Raw genomic sequence first — 16,614 nt, 5'->3', positions numbered from 1 at the left:
TAGAAGAAAATGTAAGGTGCAGCTTAGGGCTCTTATTAACCTGTTTGCTGTTGCAATCAGCGGCTAAGCATTTAAGGAAATTTTCTTATCTATTATTATGAAAATTTGAGTTCTGGGTTACGACAGTTAGTGTTGACTTGGTCTTTTTATATTCATTTTTAAAATTTTCATTTTTGTAAATAAAACCTATTAATAACAATTAGGTAAGAAGCAAAAGATTTTAGAAATAGGCAGGTAATTAACAACTTAGGTGGTTGTTCAGGTTGTCAAATATGATTTGTTGTAGTTTGATGCAAAATCCAGAGCTGCCTATTGGTGTTCTAATTTCTCTCCCCATCGTGTTTTGATTTAGCCAATTTCAGAGCTGTCTATTGGTGTTCTTTTTCTAGTCTATTTGAGCATTATTTTTCTGGTGATATTTGTATGATTTTGGATGCATATATATCCATTTAGGCTGCATTTTCCCTTTTACATTTTTGTGTCATTCCCTTTTGGGATTTTGTATCCTTCTTGCTCGTTAAAAAAAAATTGTTCTAGTATGATGTTGTCTATACATCTGACAGGGGAGAAGCACAATGCTATGCTTTGCAAGAAGAGTTTATTGCAGACCAACTATTTCAGAGTGTTGATTATTCTTCTGATGCGATTCTTTGGGTTACGCATTCAATATTTTCTTCTACAAAGGTAATTATTGATTTTTTTATTATTTTATTGTATGAAAAATTGTAATGCGTGACAAATAGTTTTATCAAATTTGCAAATATAGTCCAAGGAATAATATTTTACAAATATGACAATTTTGTAGGGTTGACATCTATCAAGGTTTATCACATGTCTATTAGTATCTATAAGTGGACATTAATATGGTCTTTATTTCCTTGCTGAAGTAGGTCTCCTATTCCTATTTGTAGTAGGTCTCATATTCCTTTTTTTATAGTAGGTCTCATATTCCTTTTTTTATAGTAGGTCTCTCTCCTATGTAAGTAGACCTAAGTTTCACGTATTTGAATACAATATAATATTTTTATTCTCTTGAAGTTAACATTTCAATCAAAATTGTTTTTATTGTAAGACCGAGCTTTCATTTACAAAATTGAAAGAAAGCAAAAGGGAAGCAATTGATGATCAGATTCTTATTCCGAAAATCAACTCATCATCCTTGAAAAAGGCCAGCCTTTAAGTATCCCAGATAACAGCAAAGAAGAGGGCACTTTTATGAATCTTTATCGAAAGGAGAATCTTTTTCATTTTTTTAAGCTGGAATGTCCTTAATCGAAATTAAATCGAAAGGAGGAATACAAGAATCTATGCCTTGAACACCTCATCTTAATTGTTGAGATGGATTGGCTTACTGGCCTTTCATGTTGTGTTAAATTATAGTTTTCCTATTTTATTTAGGTTAGTGTTTTATTGTTCTAATAGGTAAGTATTTCCTTATCCTAACCGAACTTCTTTTTAGTTTCTTTTAAAACAAAAATCTGATGTTGGTTCTACCATTCAAACATTCTTTCATATGATAGAAAACCAATTCGGAATTAAACCCAAACGATTTCGTTCTAATAATGCTCGAGATTACTTCAATCAAAACTTAAAATCCTTCTTTCAAAACAATGGAGTCATCCATGAGTCGTCTGGTGTGGACACTCCTCAACAGAATGGAGTGGCCGAAAAAAAATTGGTCACATCCTTTCTGTGACACGTGCCATTCTTTTTCAAAGAAATGTTCCTAAATCCTTCTGGGGGGAAGCTGTGTTAACAGCCATTTATTTAATCAATCGGTTACCATCTGCTACTCTAGACCATAAAACTCTTATGAATATCCTATCAAAATATTATCCTGATTTTCGAACAACAAATAACTTGACTCCTCGAGTCTTTGGTTGTGTAGCCTTTGTTCATGTTCACAGTCATCAGCTAGGTAAACTTGATCCACAAGCACTCAAGTGTATTTTTGTCGGATACTCGAACACTCAAAAGGGATATAAATGCTATCATCCTCCTTCAAAAAGGTTCTTCATCTTTGCTGATGTTACCTTTTATGAAGACACCAGCTACTTTACCTCACCTTATCTTCAGGGGGAGGAACTATTATTGGAAGATAAGGATTTGCCCATTCCCAACCTCACATTTCCTATATCAAATCCTTTACCACCATCCTTAGACACCTTATCAGGACCATCTAACCCTTCTAGTACTACACCATTACAGGTTTATTCAAGAAGGAACACTGAAAAAGATAAGCAAGTCCAAGAGTCTGAACATATCCCTGTAACTGAAATAGATAAGCAAGTCCTAGAGTCTGAGCATATCCCTGTAACTGAAATTAACGAGAAAATAATCAATGATGAGTCAGACATTACAATATCTGCTAATGATGAGTTAGACCTGGATTTGCCGATTGCTTTAAGGAAGGGAAAACAGACTTGTACTTAGTATCCATTGTCTCGCTTTGTATCATATGACAAACTCTCAAGTCAGTACAGAAGTTTTATGGTTAACCTTACTCAGATAAATATTCCAAAAACATATATGGAGGCAATACAACATGAAGAATGGAGGCAAGCAATGAATCTTGAAATGCAGGCTTTGGAAAAAAATAAAACATGGGAGTTGGTTACTATGCCTAAAGATAAGAAAGCTGTAGGATGTCGTTAGATATATACTGTAAAGTATAAAGCAGATGGAACACTCGAGAGGTACAAAGCACGGTTGGTTGCTAAGGGATATACTTAAACATATGGAGTTGATTACCTTGAAACCTTAGCACCTGTTGCCAAGATGAACACAGTACGAATACTTCTATCTCTTGCTATAAATCATGGATGGTACATGTTACAATATGATGTAAAAAATGCTTTTCTACATGGTGATCTTGAAGAAGAAATTTATATGGAGATTCCACCTGGGTATCAGCAAGCAGGAAATAAAGTTTGTAAATTAAAAAAGGCGTTGTATGGATTAAAGCAATCTCCTAGGGCATGGTTTGGTAGATTTTCTCAAGTTAGGAGGAAGATGGACTATAAACAAAGTCAAGAAGATCATACATTGTTTATAATAAACATTCTGCTACAGGGGGAGTAACAGCATTAATTGTTTATGTGGACGATATTATCGTCACTGGCAATGATAATAATGAACAAGATAAACTAAGAAATTGTTTAATCCAAGAGTTTGAAGTTAAAGAACTGGGAAGACTGAAATATTTTCTTGGGATAGAAGTAGCATATTCTAAACCAGACATATTCTTATCACAACAGAAATATGTGATTGACTTACTTTCTGAAACAGGAAAACTTGGCAGCAGACCAATAGGAACGCCGATTGATCAAAACCATAGAGTATGTGCATCTGAAGAGAGTCCTCCAGTAAATAAGGAAACTTATCAGAGGTTAGTTGGAAAATTAATATATTTTTCTCATACGAGACCAGATATTGCGTATGCTGTAGGAGTGGTAAGCCAATTTATGCATAGTCCAAAAGAAATTCATCTTCAAGTTGTGTACCGAATACTCCACTATTTAAAGAACTCCATTGGGAGAGGATTGTTGTTTAAGAAAGGCGAGAAACTCAATCTAGAAGTTTATACAGATGCAGATTATGCAGGATCGATAGACGATAGAAAATCCACTTTTGGCTATTGTACTTTCTTAGGTGGGAACTTAGTGACATGGAGAACTAAAAAACAAAATGTAGTTGCAAGATCAAGTTCAGAAGCGGAATTTAGAGCAATGGCATTGGACATCTGCGAATTATTGTGGATAAAAATTATTTTAGAAGATTTGAAGATTCCATGGGAAGGGCCTATGAAACTTTATTGTCATAACAAGTCTGCCATCAGTATTGCACATAATCCAGTTCAACATGACAGAACCAAGCATGTTGAAGTTGATAGACACTTCATAAAAGAGAGGTTAGATAGCGGCCTCATATGTACTCCATTTGTACCAACAAACAATCAAATAGCAAATATTCTTACAAAAGGATTGAACAACAACAACTTTGTGCATTTGATTAACAAGCTGGGAATGGAAAATATTCATTCACCAGCTTGAGGGGGAGTGTTAAATTATAGTTTTCCTATTTTATTTAGGTTAGGGTTTTATTGTTCTAATAGGTAAGTATTTCCTTATCCTAATAGAACTTATTTTTAGTTTCTTCTTTGTGACTGCTATATCTTGTATCAATCATTTGTGGTAATCAAGGAAGAATTATTTTCTTTTCTTATCAATTAACATGTTTTTCTTTCTTAGAGATGCAAGATCTTTTCTTCAAGTTCTTAAATGTTATATTTATCTTTTGGCTCTTGGTGTTCCATTTCATTGTTGAAATACTTTTTGAACTAGAATCACGAACTTTGAATGTTAAAATAGATTATGATGCTTATACTGGTTTTCTTAATATAAATTTCTGCAGGACGAAGTTGTGCCATTTATATCTACTATATTCATACGCAGACTACTACAGCCTGGGGTTTACAATGAAATGGCTCTTCGAGCTACTTTGCTGGAATATAGTAGGCATTGGACAGATTCTAACTTTCGATCTATGACCTCTGATGAACTTAAACAAGAAATTATTTCTCTCATTGAAGAAGAGGTTCTTTCCACTCTCATATGTAGGCTTTCTTTATATTGGTTCTATCTATTAGAGTTATATCTTATGGTCCATGTAACAGCGGCTTTCTCTTGTTATCTTATTTTTCTTTTGTTCCTCGAACAAAAATTTATCTTAGTTTGGTTCTTGATTTAAATGTGTTTTTGAATAATAAATCTAAGATGATTTTGAAGGGAACTCAGGGATGAATGATGATGTTATATTTTGTGTGCTAGGGAGCAACTGCAACTCCAGTTTCAATATACCTTTGGTGGAAAAATTTCTGTACCCACTACATCCATCACTGGTGCACAGAGAATGCACCTTCATTTTTACTTGTTGACAATTCATCGGCTGCTGTGGGGTTAGTCAGAAGGAATTCGGTATCACTTTTTAGATGCTTGGACAATGTTGAGCAACTTTTAGATGGTATTTTAAAGATTTTTGCCATTATTGCAACACAAAAGAATATAATTCATCTTGCTATTTATAGTTTTTCAAGTAGGAGAGCAGTATAGGTTGTTTTTGTATAACCACCCCTTGATGAATACACCTATCCCTCTTATTAATTATTGTGCATTGACATTAACATTATGATTATCTGATAGGTTTTTCTGGGGAACTTGACGAACTTGGAGGCCCTGACATCGATTGGATTGACAATGATTCAGATTCAGAACTGTTGTTAGAGGTCTTACGATGTGTTATTAGTATTAGCCGTAGGTTGGGAAAAACTGCTTTAGCTATTTTTTATGAGTCACTAATGAGCAAACCGATTATCCCTTTTGGAGAAGTTGTTTGTAGAATTTTGAAGATTCTAGAAAATGGATATAGCTCATCCGTTGTAATGATTAAAAGGTCAGATCTTGAAGTCGGCTGCAGTTCGGAAAGGGAACTCACTGATAAGAAAAATCTTCGAAAATTTTCTATTGAAATGATGCTATCTCTTCATGCCTTGTGCAAAAAAGGTGCCACATGGGGCAGGGTTTTAGATGTCATTGAGAGTTTTCTCAAATATTTTGTTCCTCGTAAGATGGCTCACAAGGTAGAGGCTCAAACATCATCAGATGCCAATACATCCATCTTGGTTCAAGCCACCACCCAAATTGCAAAGGTTATGCTTGAGTCAGCATTAGACGTCCTGTTGTTTCTAAATTATATGGTCTCCATCAGTGGGCAGGTCAGTTTCTTTTCATGTACATATTGCAGATTGCTAAAACTTTCAATGTGTAGCACCCTTTTATCAGTATACTGGTAACCTGCTTTTTGTTTCTTTATTCTAAAAATATCTATTTTAATTAATTGTGAGGACCACACAAAATTTCATTATATTATTTTTGTGCTCAATGTATCTTTAATTTTTTTATTTTTTTTTCTGAACAAGAAATCTAGCTTTTACCATGTAATATTGTTATATCCTTTCTGTTATTTGTTTGATACCTTGGGCAGTTTCTATTTCTCCAGTAAACATGTTCGTGTTTCCTTATTATTATTATTTTTTCAGAAGAAACAAACTTTTCACAAGTTACCTATGTAAATAAAGGACAAAACTCCCATTTGGGATATTAAAAACAGCCCCCTCAAGAAACGAAATACAGATGATAGAACATACACACTAATAACATTTTCATAATACTTTTTGCCGACTGAAGCTTTTTTGTAATCCCCTTGGCCTGGTAGGATCTCTTGTCTCCACCTTTTTTACTCTCCTTTTCGATGATTAAAGGCTAGTTTCTTATTTAAAAATTTTTTTTTTCATAAAACTAGTTAGATAAATTATTAAAAGACTTCCTAACTGTGAAGCATTACATTATGAGAATAGTTGCAACTATAAAGATCACACCTACAAGATGCATGAAATTTGGTAGAATCCATCATTTCTAGCCAAGGTTGAAAATTTTAATCTTTGATTTCTGTCAAATCAAATCTCCCAAATAGGAACTTTAATGACATTGATCAACAACAAATTTGCTTTGTTTTTCAGCTCCACATAGTTGAAGAATGTTTTTTATGGAGCTTTTGTTGGATACCCAAGATATACCATAGTTTCTCAGAAGATAGGCCCGGCCCAACAATTCCTGCTGTAAGCGCACTCATAAAAAAGCGTGCTTGGTCTTACACTGCCTTACAGAGGATACAAACACTATTCAAAGCTGATTATAGGAACCTTCTTCTTTTCTGTGATATGTCAACTGTATTTTGTTATGATAATGTGAGTCAATGTAGGAGATCTATGTCATTCTATGCAATAGAGTTACATATTGCATAGACAGGCATAGAAATCCTACACTAATTAAAGTTACAATAAAGGACAAAAGACTAATAATAAACTCCTGCTTCCTGGATTGGTCCTTCAATTGGGAGAGAGGGAGGAGGGAGGAAGGAAAACATGAAGGAGGGAGGAAGAAAGAATGAAGGAGGGAAGGAGGGATGGAGGAAGGATGAGAGGGAAGGGGTATGATTTTACAAAATAAGGGTATTTAAACTTATATCTTAGTTTAAGAAAATTTTGGCAAATATGAAGTCCTTCTCGGGCATTCAGACTAATTTCCGTTCATTCCTCTTCTTTCTTTCCTTTATTTCCTTTTGTGTTGCCACCTCCCCCTGCCTCCTGCTCACAGTCATACTCCCCACTATTATCTTTCCTATTGTTGGCACTCTTCTTCTCTTATATCTTTTATGATGGCTCATTTTTTAATTAAATGTTATGGCACTCATTTCTGAACTTTATCTCTACAGACATTAGCTTGTTAACAATGACGTTAAATTCATTTAAATGTTTAGCAAATACAAACCTTCATGGCCTATTTTATGATTAGGCTAACAAACTCAATATGCTGGAGTCCGGCAGTTTGTCGACATAGTATTCCACCTTGCACTTGACCCTTCATCAATTTATTCAAACCTGAAACACCACCGAAGAAATTAGCAGGACTTGTTGGTTTGGTTTATATATTGGAGGTAGGGATTATAGATTTAGGAGATGAATGTAGTTGTTTCTAGTTACATCTAAACTCCCTTTGTGCAATTATATGTATGGTGGTTAGTACCTCTATGTTCTTTTGAAAAAATTGAAAAATATGAAAAGAGGCCTAGATTTGAGTTTTAGTAGCACCATTTCTTATTCCTGACGGATCATTTAGTATGAGATTCCTCTTGTTGTCAATGGTAAGTTTTCAAGCACGATTCCATTTCCATAGGTCATGTTATCTTTAAGAACATCTTATTATGCTTCTATTACATTGGATATTTGAATGATCCACTTTGTATGCAGATTGACTTACTCCACGATGATACATCAAGAATAAAACTTGAATTAATTCCAATGATTGAAGAAATTATTTGTGAGTGGCACATTATTCATTTCCTTGCCATCACACCATCTGAATCAGCTGCAATTGAGGATTTTAGTTCTCAACTTTCACTTTTACAAATTGGTAGGTGTAAGGTGGTTCTTGCTGGCATTATCAACTTAGTGAATTCTGTAGGATTCTATTTCAGTAGTTTTTGCCTGTCGTAAAAGAATTAGTTTTTGAACTGCATTTATCCATTTTAAAGGAAGTGCTAATAAAACTTTGTAAGCCATTCCTTTTCCTTCATTTTTTCTGTTTCACTGCTTTCACCCAGATATCATTTCTAGGAGAAACTAATTGTACCATCTCATTACATGACATTATCTCTAATCTTCAAGTTATGATTGTACACACACAGGACATAAATAAATAGATATCTTTGACTAGCATTGTGGTTCTGGATGTAAATTTGAAATTTCAATGCTGCTGTTTATTGAAATGATGTTATTTTTCTATTATTTTTTAGATTTTTAATTTGTTCTTCCTGTTACAGATACAAATGGAGGTAAAGAAATATGGAAGGGCAAGCTTGGAAAGTGTGATTTTACATTGGCTTCTTTACTTCTGCTAAAGTTCCATTCTTCAGCTCAAGGCCCCATCTACCTGTCTTCCAAATGTCTTCTTAATCCGCAGGAGATTGTTATTGCAACACAAAATTTTACCAGCTGGATTATTTGGGGGAACAGTAGAGAACCTTCGGCATTTTTAAATACTTCAACTGAGCTTGCACTGATACTGCTAAGACATGGCCAATATGATGCCGTTGAGGTTCACTTTCTGCTCCATACTTCACTGGACCTGTTTTCCCTTTTCTCTCAGTTCTTCAAATTAACTTGTTTTTTTTTATGTTTATTTATTTATTTAATCCATCACATACTTCCTACCACTTTTGACACATTGGATGACTTCTAGCCTCTCTTGTGAAAATGGTCCAGTTTTTTGAACTATGTAACCATTTTTCATGCGGATTTTTTCCCCATAGCACTTCTCATTAAGTAACACTAAAGTATGAAGAGTAACTTCTCAAAAAAATTCTCCTCCAGCGATAAAGTGTGCATATATTGCTCAAACCAAATTACCCAACAAGTTGCAGCACAAGTATAGAGCCAAAGGTCTTAATTTTGGGCTACGAATCCCTGATTGGCAAAGAGATGAAACAGGGAAAGGTTAATTGTGCAATGTTGAACCTAGTCCATACCAAATTCTCGATAAAGACTGGTCCATAAGTTTGTAGCTGCCAGGCAAGAAATAATAAGATGATAAATATCTTTACGAGCTTGCTTAGAAAGAACAAACAAGTTTAGAAAGAGACCATTGTTGGAATCTCTATTGATTCTTTCGACCATGTTGATGTTGCCTAATATACGACAAGCCAAGTGTATGGAAAAACGATGCCTCTAGTCACTTAAATCCAATCGTATAGATGGTTCAACTCGAAAGAGGAAAGTTAGACGGATTACCTTGTTAAATACTATGGCTAGATAGACTACTCACTATACTCGAGGTTGAAATACTGTCGGTGATCAATCAAGCTTGAATGTTCCTCAACAATGCATCCTAAGTTCAATCACACAAACGAATACAATAGGGGGTTTGCACAAAGGGGGTTTGCACAAAGGCAAAAGGTGAAGAGAAACCTCTCAACGTGTTATTTATCTTAAATCTAAAATGTCTTTCAAAGACTAAAAAGGGAGGAAGCTATTTATAGAGTAAGGCTATAAGCCATACAAGGGATCCAAAAAAAACCCTATAATATAAGGGAAAAAAAAGCAAAATATTCTTCCCTAATTTGAAAATATAATGCATGCCTAAATTGCTAAAGAAAATAATTCTCTTAGCAAAATAAAATCAACAGAACATTCCTTAAATTATTCAAGAGTGGGCGGTAGCAAAGGGGCATGGTGCATGTCACAATTGCACTTTATCAAGACTTACAAAGCAATTGTGCGGCACTTGCTTCCGCCCACAAGCAAGTCAACCAACTAGAAATCCGACAGCCGGTGGTACAATGTCTATATGTCGTAACCTCCACCCTCGTTCTTGAGAAAAGAGTTTTGGAAAACGGGGTTAGAGAAAAAGATTTGGAAAACATTTGAAAGCATTTGGGAAAGCTTGTTGTATAGCTTGAATGGAAGAGAATAAATTAGCAGAAAAACAAGAATATAACTATTGGTAGGAAGGTGATTACGTGTACCCTCCTATACTACATTTTGGACCATCTTGAGGCGTGAACATGCAGATTGACCTTTGCTACCAAAAGTACAAGGAAAAGTAAATAACTTGCGAAACTAAATACATGACATAAAAGTATGTGGAAAGCGGCCATAGGCAACAGGCCCTGGACGACATGACCATGACAACGCGTGCGCGAGGGCTGATAGAGCACATGCTTGAGCGCTACGAGGCGTGCAGACAAGGTGGGGCGTGTGCAGGCAGTAGGTGGGCATTGGTAGGCATGGGCAAGGCAGGTAGGACGTGTAGGCATGCGCGAGCAAGGGGTGCTGGCAAGCGGGTGTGGCCATCAAGAAGGCATGCAGGGTGTGTGGTTGGTGCCAGGGCACGCAGGCGAGACATGTGTGGGCCTGGGCATTGGCATTGGGCCGTCTCACTGTGAGGTTAGCGTGTAGACATTGGGGGGGGGGGTTGCTTTGGGGGGGGGGGGGGCTGCTTTGGAGGCCATGGGCATGCGATGATCATGTATTTGAGGCATGATTGCTTTCTTGGATCATCTTCAAACTCCATCTTCCTCTTGACTCTTGTTTGATCTTCTTGGCACTTTAAAATTGTCCAGATTTGTTATACAAGTTTCTTATAAAAAAAGAAAAAAAAAATTGTCAAGACTTGTTATGGTTTCGATGGAGCTTCTTCTTTCTAGAGTGCCTCTCCTCTTGATCTTTCTCTTTGTTGATTTGGGTTGACTCTTGGATTTCTTGGCCAAATATGATCGGCTGATTGCGCCACTGCCAAGGGCTAAAAACCAAAGAAAGACTTTAGATTTTTTGAGGCTCTCATATTTGACATCCTTTTATATAAGGAACGAGGGAGATACTTTTCCTTGGAAGAATAGGTGGCCTGCAGGGATTGGGATTGGACAGAAAAACACCCATCTTCCTCAAGGCTTCAAATCAATTCATCCAGCATGGACTCAATATCTTGCTGTTTTGGAATTAGGTTTCTGTTGTTTCTTCTAAATGATAAAATTGTAGGTAACTGGGGCAGGACAATGATAGAAAATTTTACAGGTATAAGGGTTAAGTTTAAAGTTTTGAAAATTTTAATAGTAGAACTTGTTGGAGAGACATTTCCTAGCTCTGTCCGCATTAGCGTTTCACAGTTTTGGCTGTGGTTGGTATCTAAACCCTTATTCTAGACTATTGTTTGCAAGGAAAACAGGAGGGACTAAGGAGCACATATCCTTTCATTTGGGTAACATGTCCATGTCCAACATGTGTTGGATACTCCAACACTCTAACAACTATCAAACAAGTGTCAGACCTTTATTAACACAATAAATGTGTGTTAGAAACTATTTGTATAAATGACTTGTTAAGTACATATCGAGCACTTATTAAGTATAATAAATAAATATAAATAGTAATATAGAACAAAATCTTAGAAACTCTCATGTATTAGTCCAATACCATATCCTAGGTTTCAAATAAGTGTATATTTAATAAATCCTTACCATATCTATTTCCTAGATTTTTGTAAAGTGTTGTTCCATTGCTTCTGTGTTATATAGTATCCGTGTCTCGCGTTTGTATCCGTACATTTTAATCTAGGAAAATCAGAAAAACTATTGGGCCTAAACCATCTTCTGAATCCACCTGATTTTACTTATTCTGCATGCCTCAGGACGAAAATTTCTGGGAAAAAATTATTAGAATTTTCTTGTTGGAACAAAGTTACAGCAGCTGATAAGCTCTAAATGTGTAACACTTGTGAGAGAAGATGAGAGATTGGATTTGACTAGGTCCTCTGAATCATTGTTCTCACTGCTTACACTATTCACAATCACACCGCAAAGCATTGTTAGTGTGTAGAAACTGCTGAAATTCGAGTGCTGCTGTGTGTGTGCTTTGATTTGGTAGCCACTAACAGACGTTGAACACCACAAGAAGCTCCCTTTTCACCATCCCTATCCATATTAGCTAGTTCTTCATGTTCCTCCTTGCCGGGTGTAGGACTCTTTCTTCGTCATATTAATCCAGTTATAAGTTTGCCTTTGTTTGCTAAGGATATTTATTTGACAAACCTCCCTGATGCTTGATGAGAACATTTTCCAATATTTTGTCATGTGTAATAATCGGAGGTCTTCTTGCTAGATTGAGGATCATTTCCAAGGGAATAGTTGGATCATCCTTTTTCCTGGTTGTAGCATTGGCATGTGTTGGTTGAATTGCCTGGGTATCAACAGCGATCTTTTACCTCGTAAAACAGTTCTTTTGTGTGGTCTTGGATAGCCATAGCTCCACCATTCATGCTGTAGTAATCAGTGTTTTCGAGGCGCAAGGCGGCGACGAGTCCTTTGAACGCCTTGAGGCGAGAGGCGATACAAAGTGACGCCCGATTGAAGCGAGACGCACCTTGATAAATAAGTAAAAATTATATATATAGTGCATAAATTACCTTAAAAAAATCAATACCAAAATAGTAAATGTCAACAAGATGCATAAAACAGCCAAATTCTATAAGTTTAGTTCCAAATAAAGACATGCCACATTAAGAAATTGTAGAGTCTGAAATAGAACAAAAAGTAAATATAAGTAATCAAAGCTCATCATCCTCATCTAAATCTAAATTCTCTTCATCTTGGACGCCTCACAATCTTCCTTTTCCAATTCTTCTTCTTCTTCTTCGGTGTCATCATCATCATCACTAACCACAACTTGCACTGATTTTCGAACTCTTGAAGTTGTAAGAGTGGGAGTAGCAGGCGACTTTCCTTTAGATCTTGCATATGTTCTAGTTTGCCTTATGGGTTCTCTAACACCACTGGCCTCGGCTACATCTCCCCATGTGAGGTCGTCATCATCAAAGAACAACTCATTTTCTTCTTGACCATCTTCTTCTTCGAGTGTTCCGATCAACCATTCATTACTTTCATCAATATGATCCAAAGTAATTGGATCAAGTTGGTCTTGTAGAGTGTAGCGCTCTTTAAGGGCTTGGTTATATTTTATATAAACCAAGTCATTAAGACGCTTTTGCTCTAACCTGTTCCTCTTCTTGAAATGAATCTACAGAATTATTAACGATGTAGAGTCAAAAGTGGATTTTTCAATCTTCAACTAACAAGGGAAAAACCAAATTATTCTCACTTACGTGTTCAAAAACACTCCAATTGCGCTCACAGCCAGAAGCGCTGCACGTTAGACTAAGGACTCTTATGGCTAACTTTCGTAAAATCGGAGCATTAACACCATAAAGAGACCACCATGCAGCTGTGCACATATTAAACAAATGATTTAGAATTTTAGTAGTTCAAACTTAAATATGTCTATTAAAAATTTAAAACTAAAAGTAATAAATAATGTCATTACCTGGTGTTTTAACACCCCTCGTCCTTATCGCTACATTACTCGAAAACATGCCTTTTGCTTCATTGTACAATTCTAATTCGATTGAACATTGAACTTGATCATCAATAGATGGTATTAATCGTTCTATAACTTTGATCAGACCATCCATGACCTCACGATCTTGCATTATTCTCTCTTTGTTGTCATAAAAAAGAGATGGATTCAAATAATATCCGGCTGCATGTAAAGGCCGATGAAGTTGACAATCCCACCTTTTATCAACAATCTCCCAAATTGGTCTATACTTCGCCTCATTTCCATTAAAACCACTCTTAATAGCCTCCTTTGCCCTATCCATAGCTTCGTAAATATAACCCATAGCCGGTTTATCACCATCTACTAGCCTCAACACACGAACTAAAGGGCCCGATGCTTTCACAGTATACACAACTGAATTCCAAAAAGATGACATCATAACGGTTTCAGCTGTTCTCTTCCCCTTTGGGTCCTTTCCCATTTAGAGGTGGTCTATTTCTCAGAAATAAACATCTTCCTCAAATTGGCTTTATTTCTGTGAATACTGGCTAGGGTTAAAAATGAAGTTGCGAAGCGAGTCACTGCTGGTCTTACCAATTCATGTTGGTTAGTAAATTCTCTCATCATGTTTAGCACGTACAAGTGGTTGTAAATAAAACCACTAAGTGCTAGAGCTTTCCGAAGACACCTTTTCACCTGCTCAATCTTTCCAATATCCTCCAAAATTAAATCTAGACAATGAGCAGCGCATGGTGTCCAATATAGATGAGGTCGCTTGGCTTCTAAAAGTTTTCCAGCTAGGACATAGTTTGAGGCATTATTCGTCACAACTTTGACAACGTTTTCTTCTCCAATCTTCTCCACCATTCCATCTAAGAGTTGAAAAATCTTTTCTCTAGTTTTGATGCATGAAGATGCATCGATGGATTCCATAAAAAACGTTCCAACAGATGAATGAACTAAAAAGTTGATTAGTGTCCTATCCCTCCTATCAGTCCACCCATCTGACATCAACGAACAACCATTTCTCTTCCATTCTACCTCATGATCGCCCATAAGATTTTTTGTGTACTGTACTTCTTTTTTCAAGTACGTTACTCGAGCTTCATGATAAGAAGGAGGTATCGAACCAGGGCCAAATTGCCCCACAGTTTCTAGCATCACTTCAAAACTTCTCAAGAGAATAGTATTTAGAGGAATACCTGCTTGATATATTCAACGCATGATGAATTGCACTGTAGCATCTCTCCCATCTTTATCATATTTTTCAGTAATAGTTGATTGCTTCAACCTCTTCAATCGATTTCTATCATCAACAACTTTTCCAGGATGTTGATAAACAAATTTATCTATTGGCCCCTTTGGTCGCGGTGGTTTTAACACTGATGGACTACGAGAGTTACTACTTCCACTTCCACTTCCTCTCCCTCTCCCACCCATACTACTCACATTATCACCTGTGTTTATTCTTGTTCGCTTGTTCATTGGGGTTGATGTTGATCCAGATCCACTACCACTACCACCAACTACTTCCATTTCATCTTCATCATCTTCTTCAATCAAAGTTAAATCTTCATACGTTGGGAGGACATTACTCTCTTCCTTTCTTGCTTTTGTTCTTGTTTGATACTCCTTCAATTCTTCTCTCACATTAGTTGGGCATTTCAAACATGCCTTTACATTTCTATTTCCCCCAACCAAATGGTTTGTTGCTCGGTAAACTCCACCTTTGGTAATTTTTCCACAAAACATGCATTTGCACGTGTTTGTATCTTTTGGATCATCCAATATGATGTATTGCCAACCGGGATGCTTGAGTTTGTTTCCACCTTCTTCCATTCTACGAAAGAGCCACTGTGAAGTGTGAAGAAAGCCAAAGATTTAGAAAACTTTTGTGTGAAATAAAAGAGAGGAAACAAAAAGGAGTAAATGAGATATAAGAAATAAAAAAAAAAAACCTACGAAAGTCGGACTATCGCCTATCGGAGTGAGCGGCGGCGGCGGCGGCTTCCGCTGAATAATTTTAGTTCTTAAGGTTTCTTGAAAGTTACGTTTCCGCATTTTGTCAGAATGACCGTATTAGAAAATACGGGTTGTTACAATTGTCATCTAATGCAGTCATTTCCTCTAACATAGCAGCCTGCCAACCAAGATGAGAGACAAAGCTTCATGAACAATTTTAGGAACAGATACAGACTTAAGGGATCCAAGAAACGAACAAGTAGGTGAGGACAAATGGTTATATGAGACAAAAGAAGAAACATCATAAGTACATTTACGCTTACCTTTTCTAAGAGCAATAGGAAGGTCATCACTTGTTCCTGGATCCTCGGGCGAAGAAGCTGCTGGTATAGGGCATGAGTCCGTAGGAGGTTGCCAACGACAATAAACTTGAGTAATGGTGGGAAGAGAAGGATCATGCACATAGGAAGATGTATTGCTAGGAAGCTCTTCAGTAGAAGGAGAGACAATGAAATAGACAAGAAAGTTATCATCTTCTTGTGAACTCTCCCCCTGACTGGTACTCAAAGATGATGAAAAAGGAGTATCTTCAAAGAATATAACGTTGGGAGAGACAATATATCTATTGAGATCAGGACACTAACATCGATACACTTTTTGAACACGAGAATAACCAAGGAAAATGCATTTCAAAGACTCGGGGTCCAATTTGGTGAGCTGAGGGCGAACATCACGAACAAAACAGGTGCAACCAAATATTTTAGGTTTAGTAGGAAATAAAGGTTGCATAGAACATAGAGTACGATAAGGTATCTCACCTTTAAGAACTGATGAAGGCTCAGGAAGCAAGCCGTCGAAATAACATCGGCCCAAAAGCATTTTGGAACATGCATTTGAAACATTAAGGCCCTTGCTGTTTCGAGAAGATGTCTATTTTTCCTTTCTGCAACTCCATTTTGAGACGAAGTATCGACACAAGAGGATTGGTAAAGAATACCATATTCACTCAAATAAGAGCCAAGAGCTCCAGAAAAATATTCTTTAGCATTATCACTTCGTATAACTTTAAGAGAGCCACCAAATTGAGTTCGAATTTCAGCATGAAAGTTACGAAAATGAGAAAGTGACTCAGAACAATGTTTCATTAA

The 16,614-nt window shown here is 36.4% G+C and overlaps 2 protein-coding genes across 7 annotated transcripts in view; one reads left to right on the top strand and one right to left on the bottom strand.

The window, feature by feature from the left end:
• Positions 1-16,614, top strand: part of SAR1 (SUPPRESSOR OF AUXIN RESISTANCE1) — a 45,975-nt gene that overhangs the window by 15,514 nt on the left and 13,847 nt on the right. For all 6 annotated transcript variants that reach the window (XM_022300300.2, XM_022300298.2, XM_022300299.2 and 3 more), the window contains 6 exons: positions 564-684; positions 4,414-4,596; positions 4,830-5,022; positions 5,202-5,773; positions 7,868-8,030; positions 8,440-8,714. In XM_022300300.2, coding sequence (XP_022155992.1) covers positions 564-684; positions 4,414-4,596; positions 4,830-5,022; positions 5,202-5,773; positions 7,868-8,030; positions 8,440-8,714 — 1,507 coding nt within the window. The remainder of the gene's footprint in view (positions 1-563; positions 685-4,413; positions 4,597-4,829; positions 5,023-5,201; positions 5,774-7,867; positions 8,031-8,439; positions 8,715-16,614) is intronic.
• Positions 10,640-14,711, bottom strand: LOC148211914 (uncharacterized). Its single transcript, XM_088122496.1, has 3 exons — positions 13,465-14,711; positions 13,272-13,401; positions 10,640-13,186 (listed from the first exon to the last, which is right to left on the bottom strand). Exons 1-3 carry the CDS (start codon positions 13,983-13,985, stop codon positions 12,743-12,745), a joined length of 1,095 nt encoding a protein of 364 aa, XP_087978622.1. The 5' UTR covers positions 13,986-14,711; the 3' UTR covers positions 10,640-12,742.

Source organism: Momordica charantia, assembly GCF_013281855.1.
Source record: "Momordica charantia cultivar OHB3-1 chromosome 4 unlocalized genomic scaffold, Mcharantia_2.0 BLBB01000004.1, whole genome shotgun sequence".
In the NCBI taxonomy this organism is placed as follows: Eukaryota; Viridiplantae; Streptophyta; class Magnoliopsida; order Cucurbitales; family Cucurbitaceae; genus Momordica; species Momordica charantia.
This window is presented reverse-complemented; position numbering and strand designations above follow the sequence as displayed.

What these genes read in the sequence shown, in the direction of transcription:
- LOC148211914 (XM_088122496.1), bottom strand. Translation starts at nt 13,985, where the DNA reads ATGGGAAAGGACCCAAAGGGGAAGAGAACAGCTGAAACCGTTATGATG. An exon ending in GACATTATTTATTACTTTTA is followed by an intron (nt 13,402 to 13,464) that starts GTTTTAAATTTT and finishes TCATTTGTTTAA; the next exon opens with TATGTGCACAGCTGCATGGT. An exon ending in ATTGGAGTGTTTTTGAACAC is followed by an intron (nt 13,187 to 13,271) that starts GTAAGTGAGAAT and finishes ATAATTCTGTAG; the next exon opens with ATTCATTTCAAGAAGAGGAA.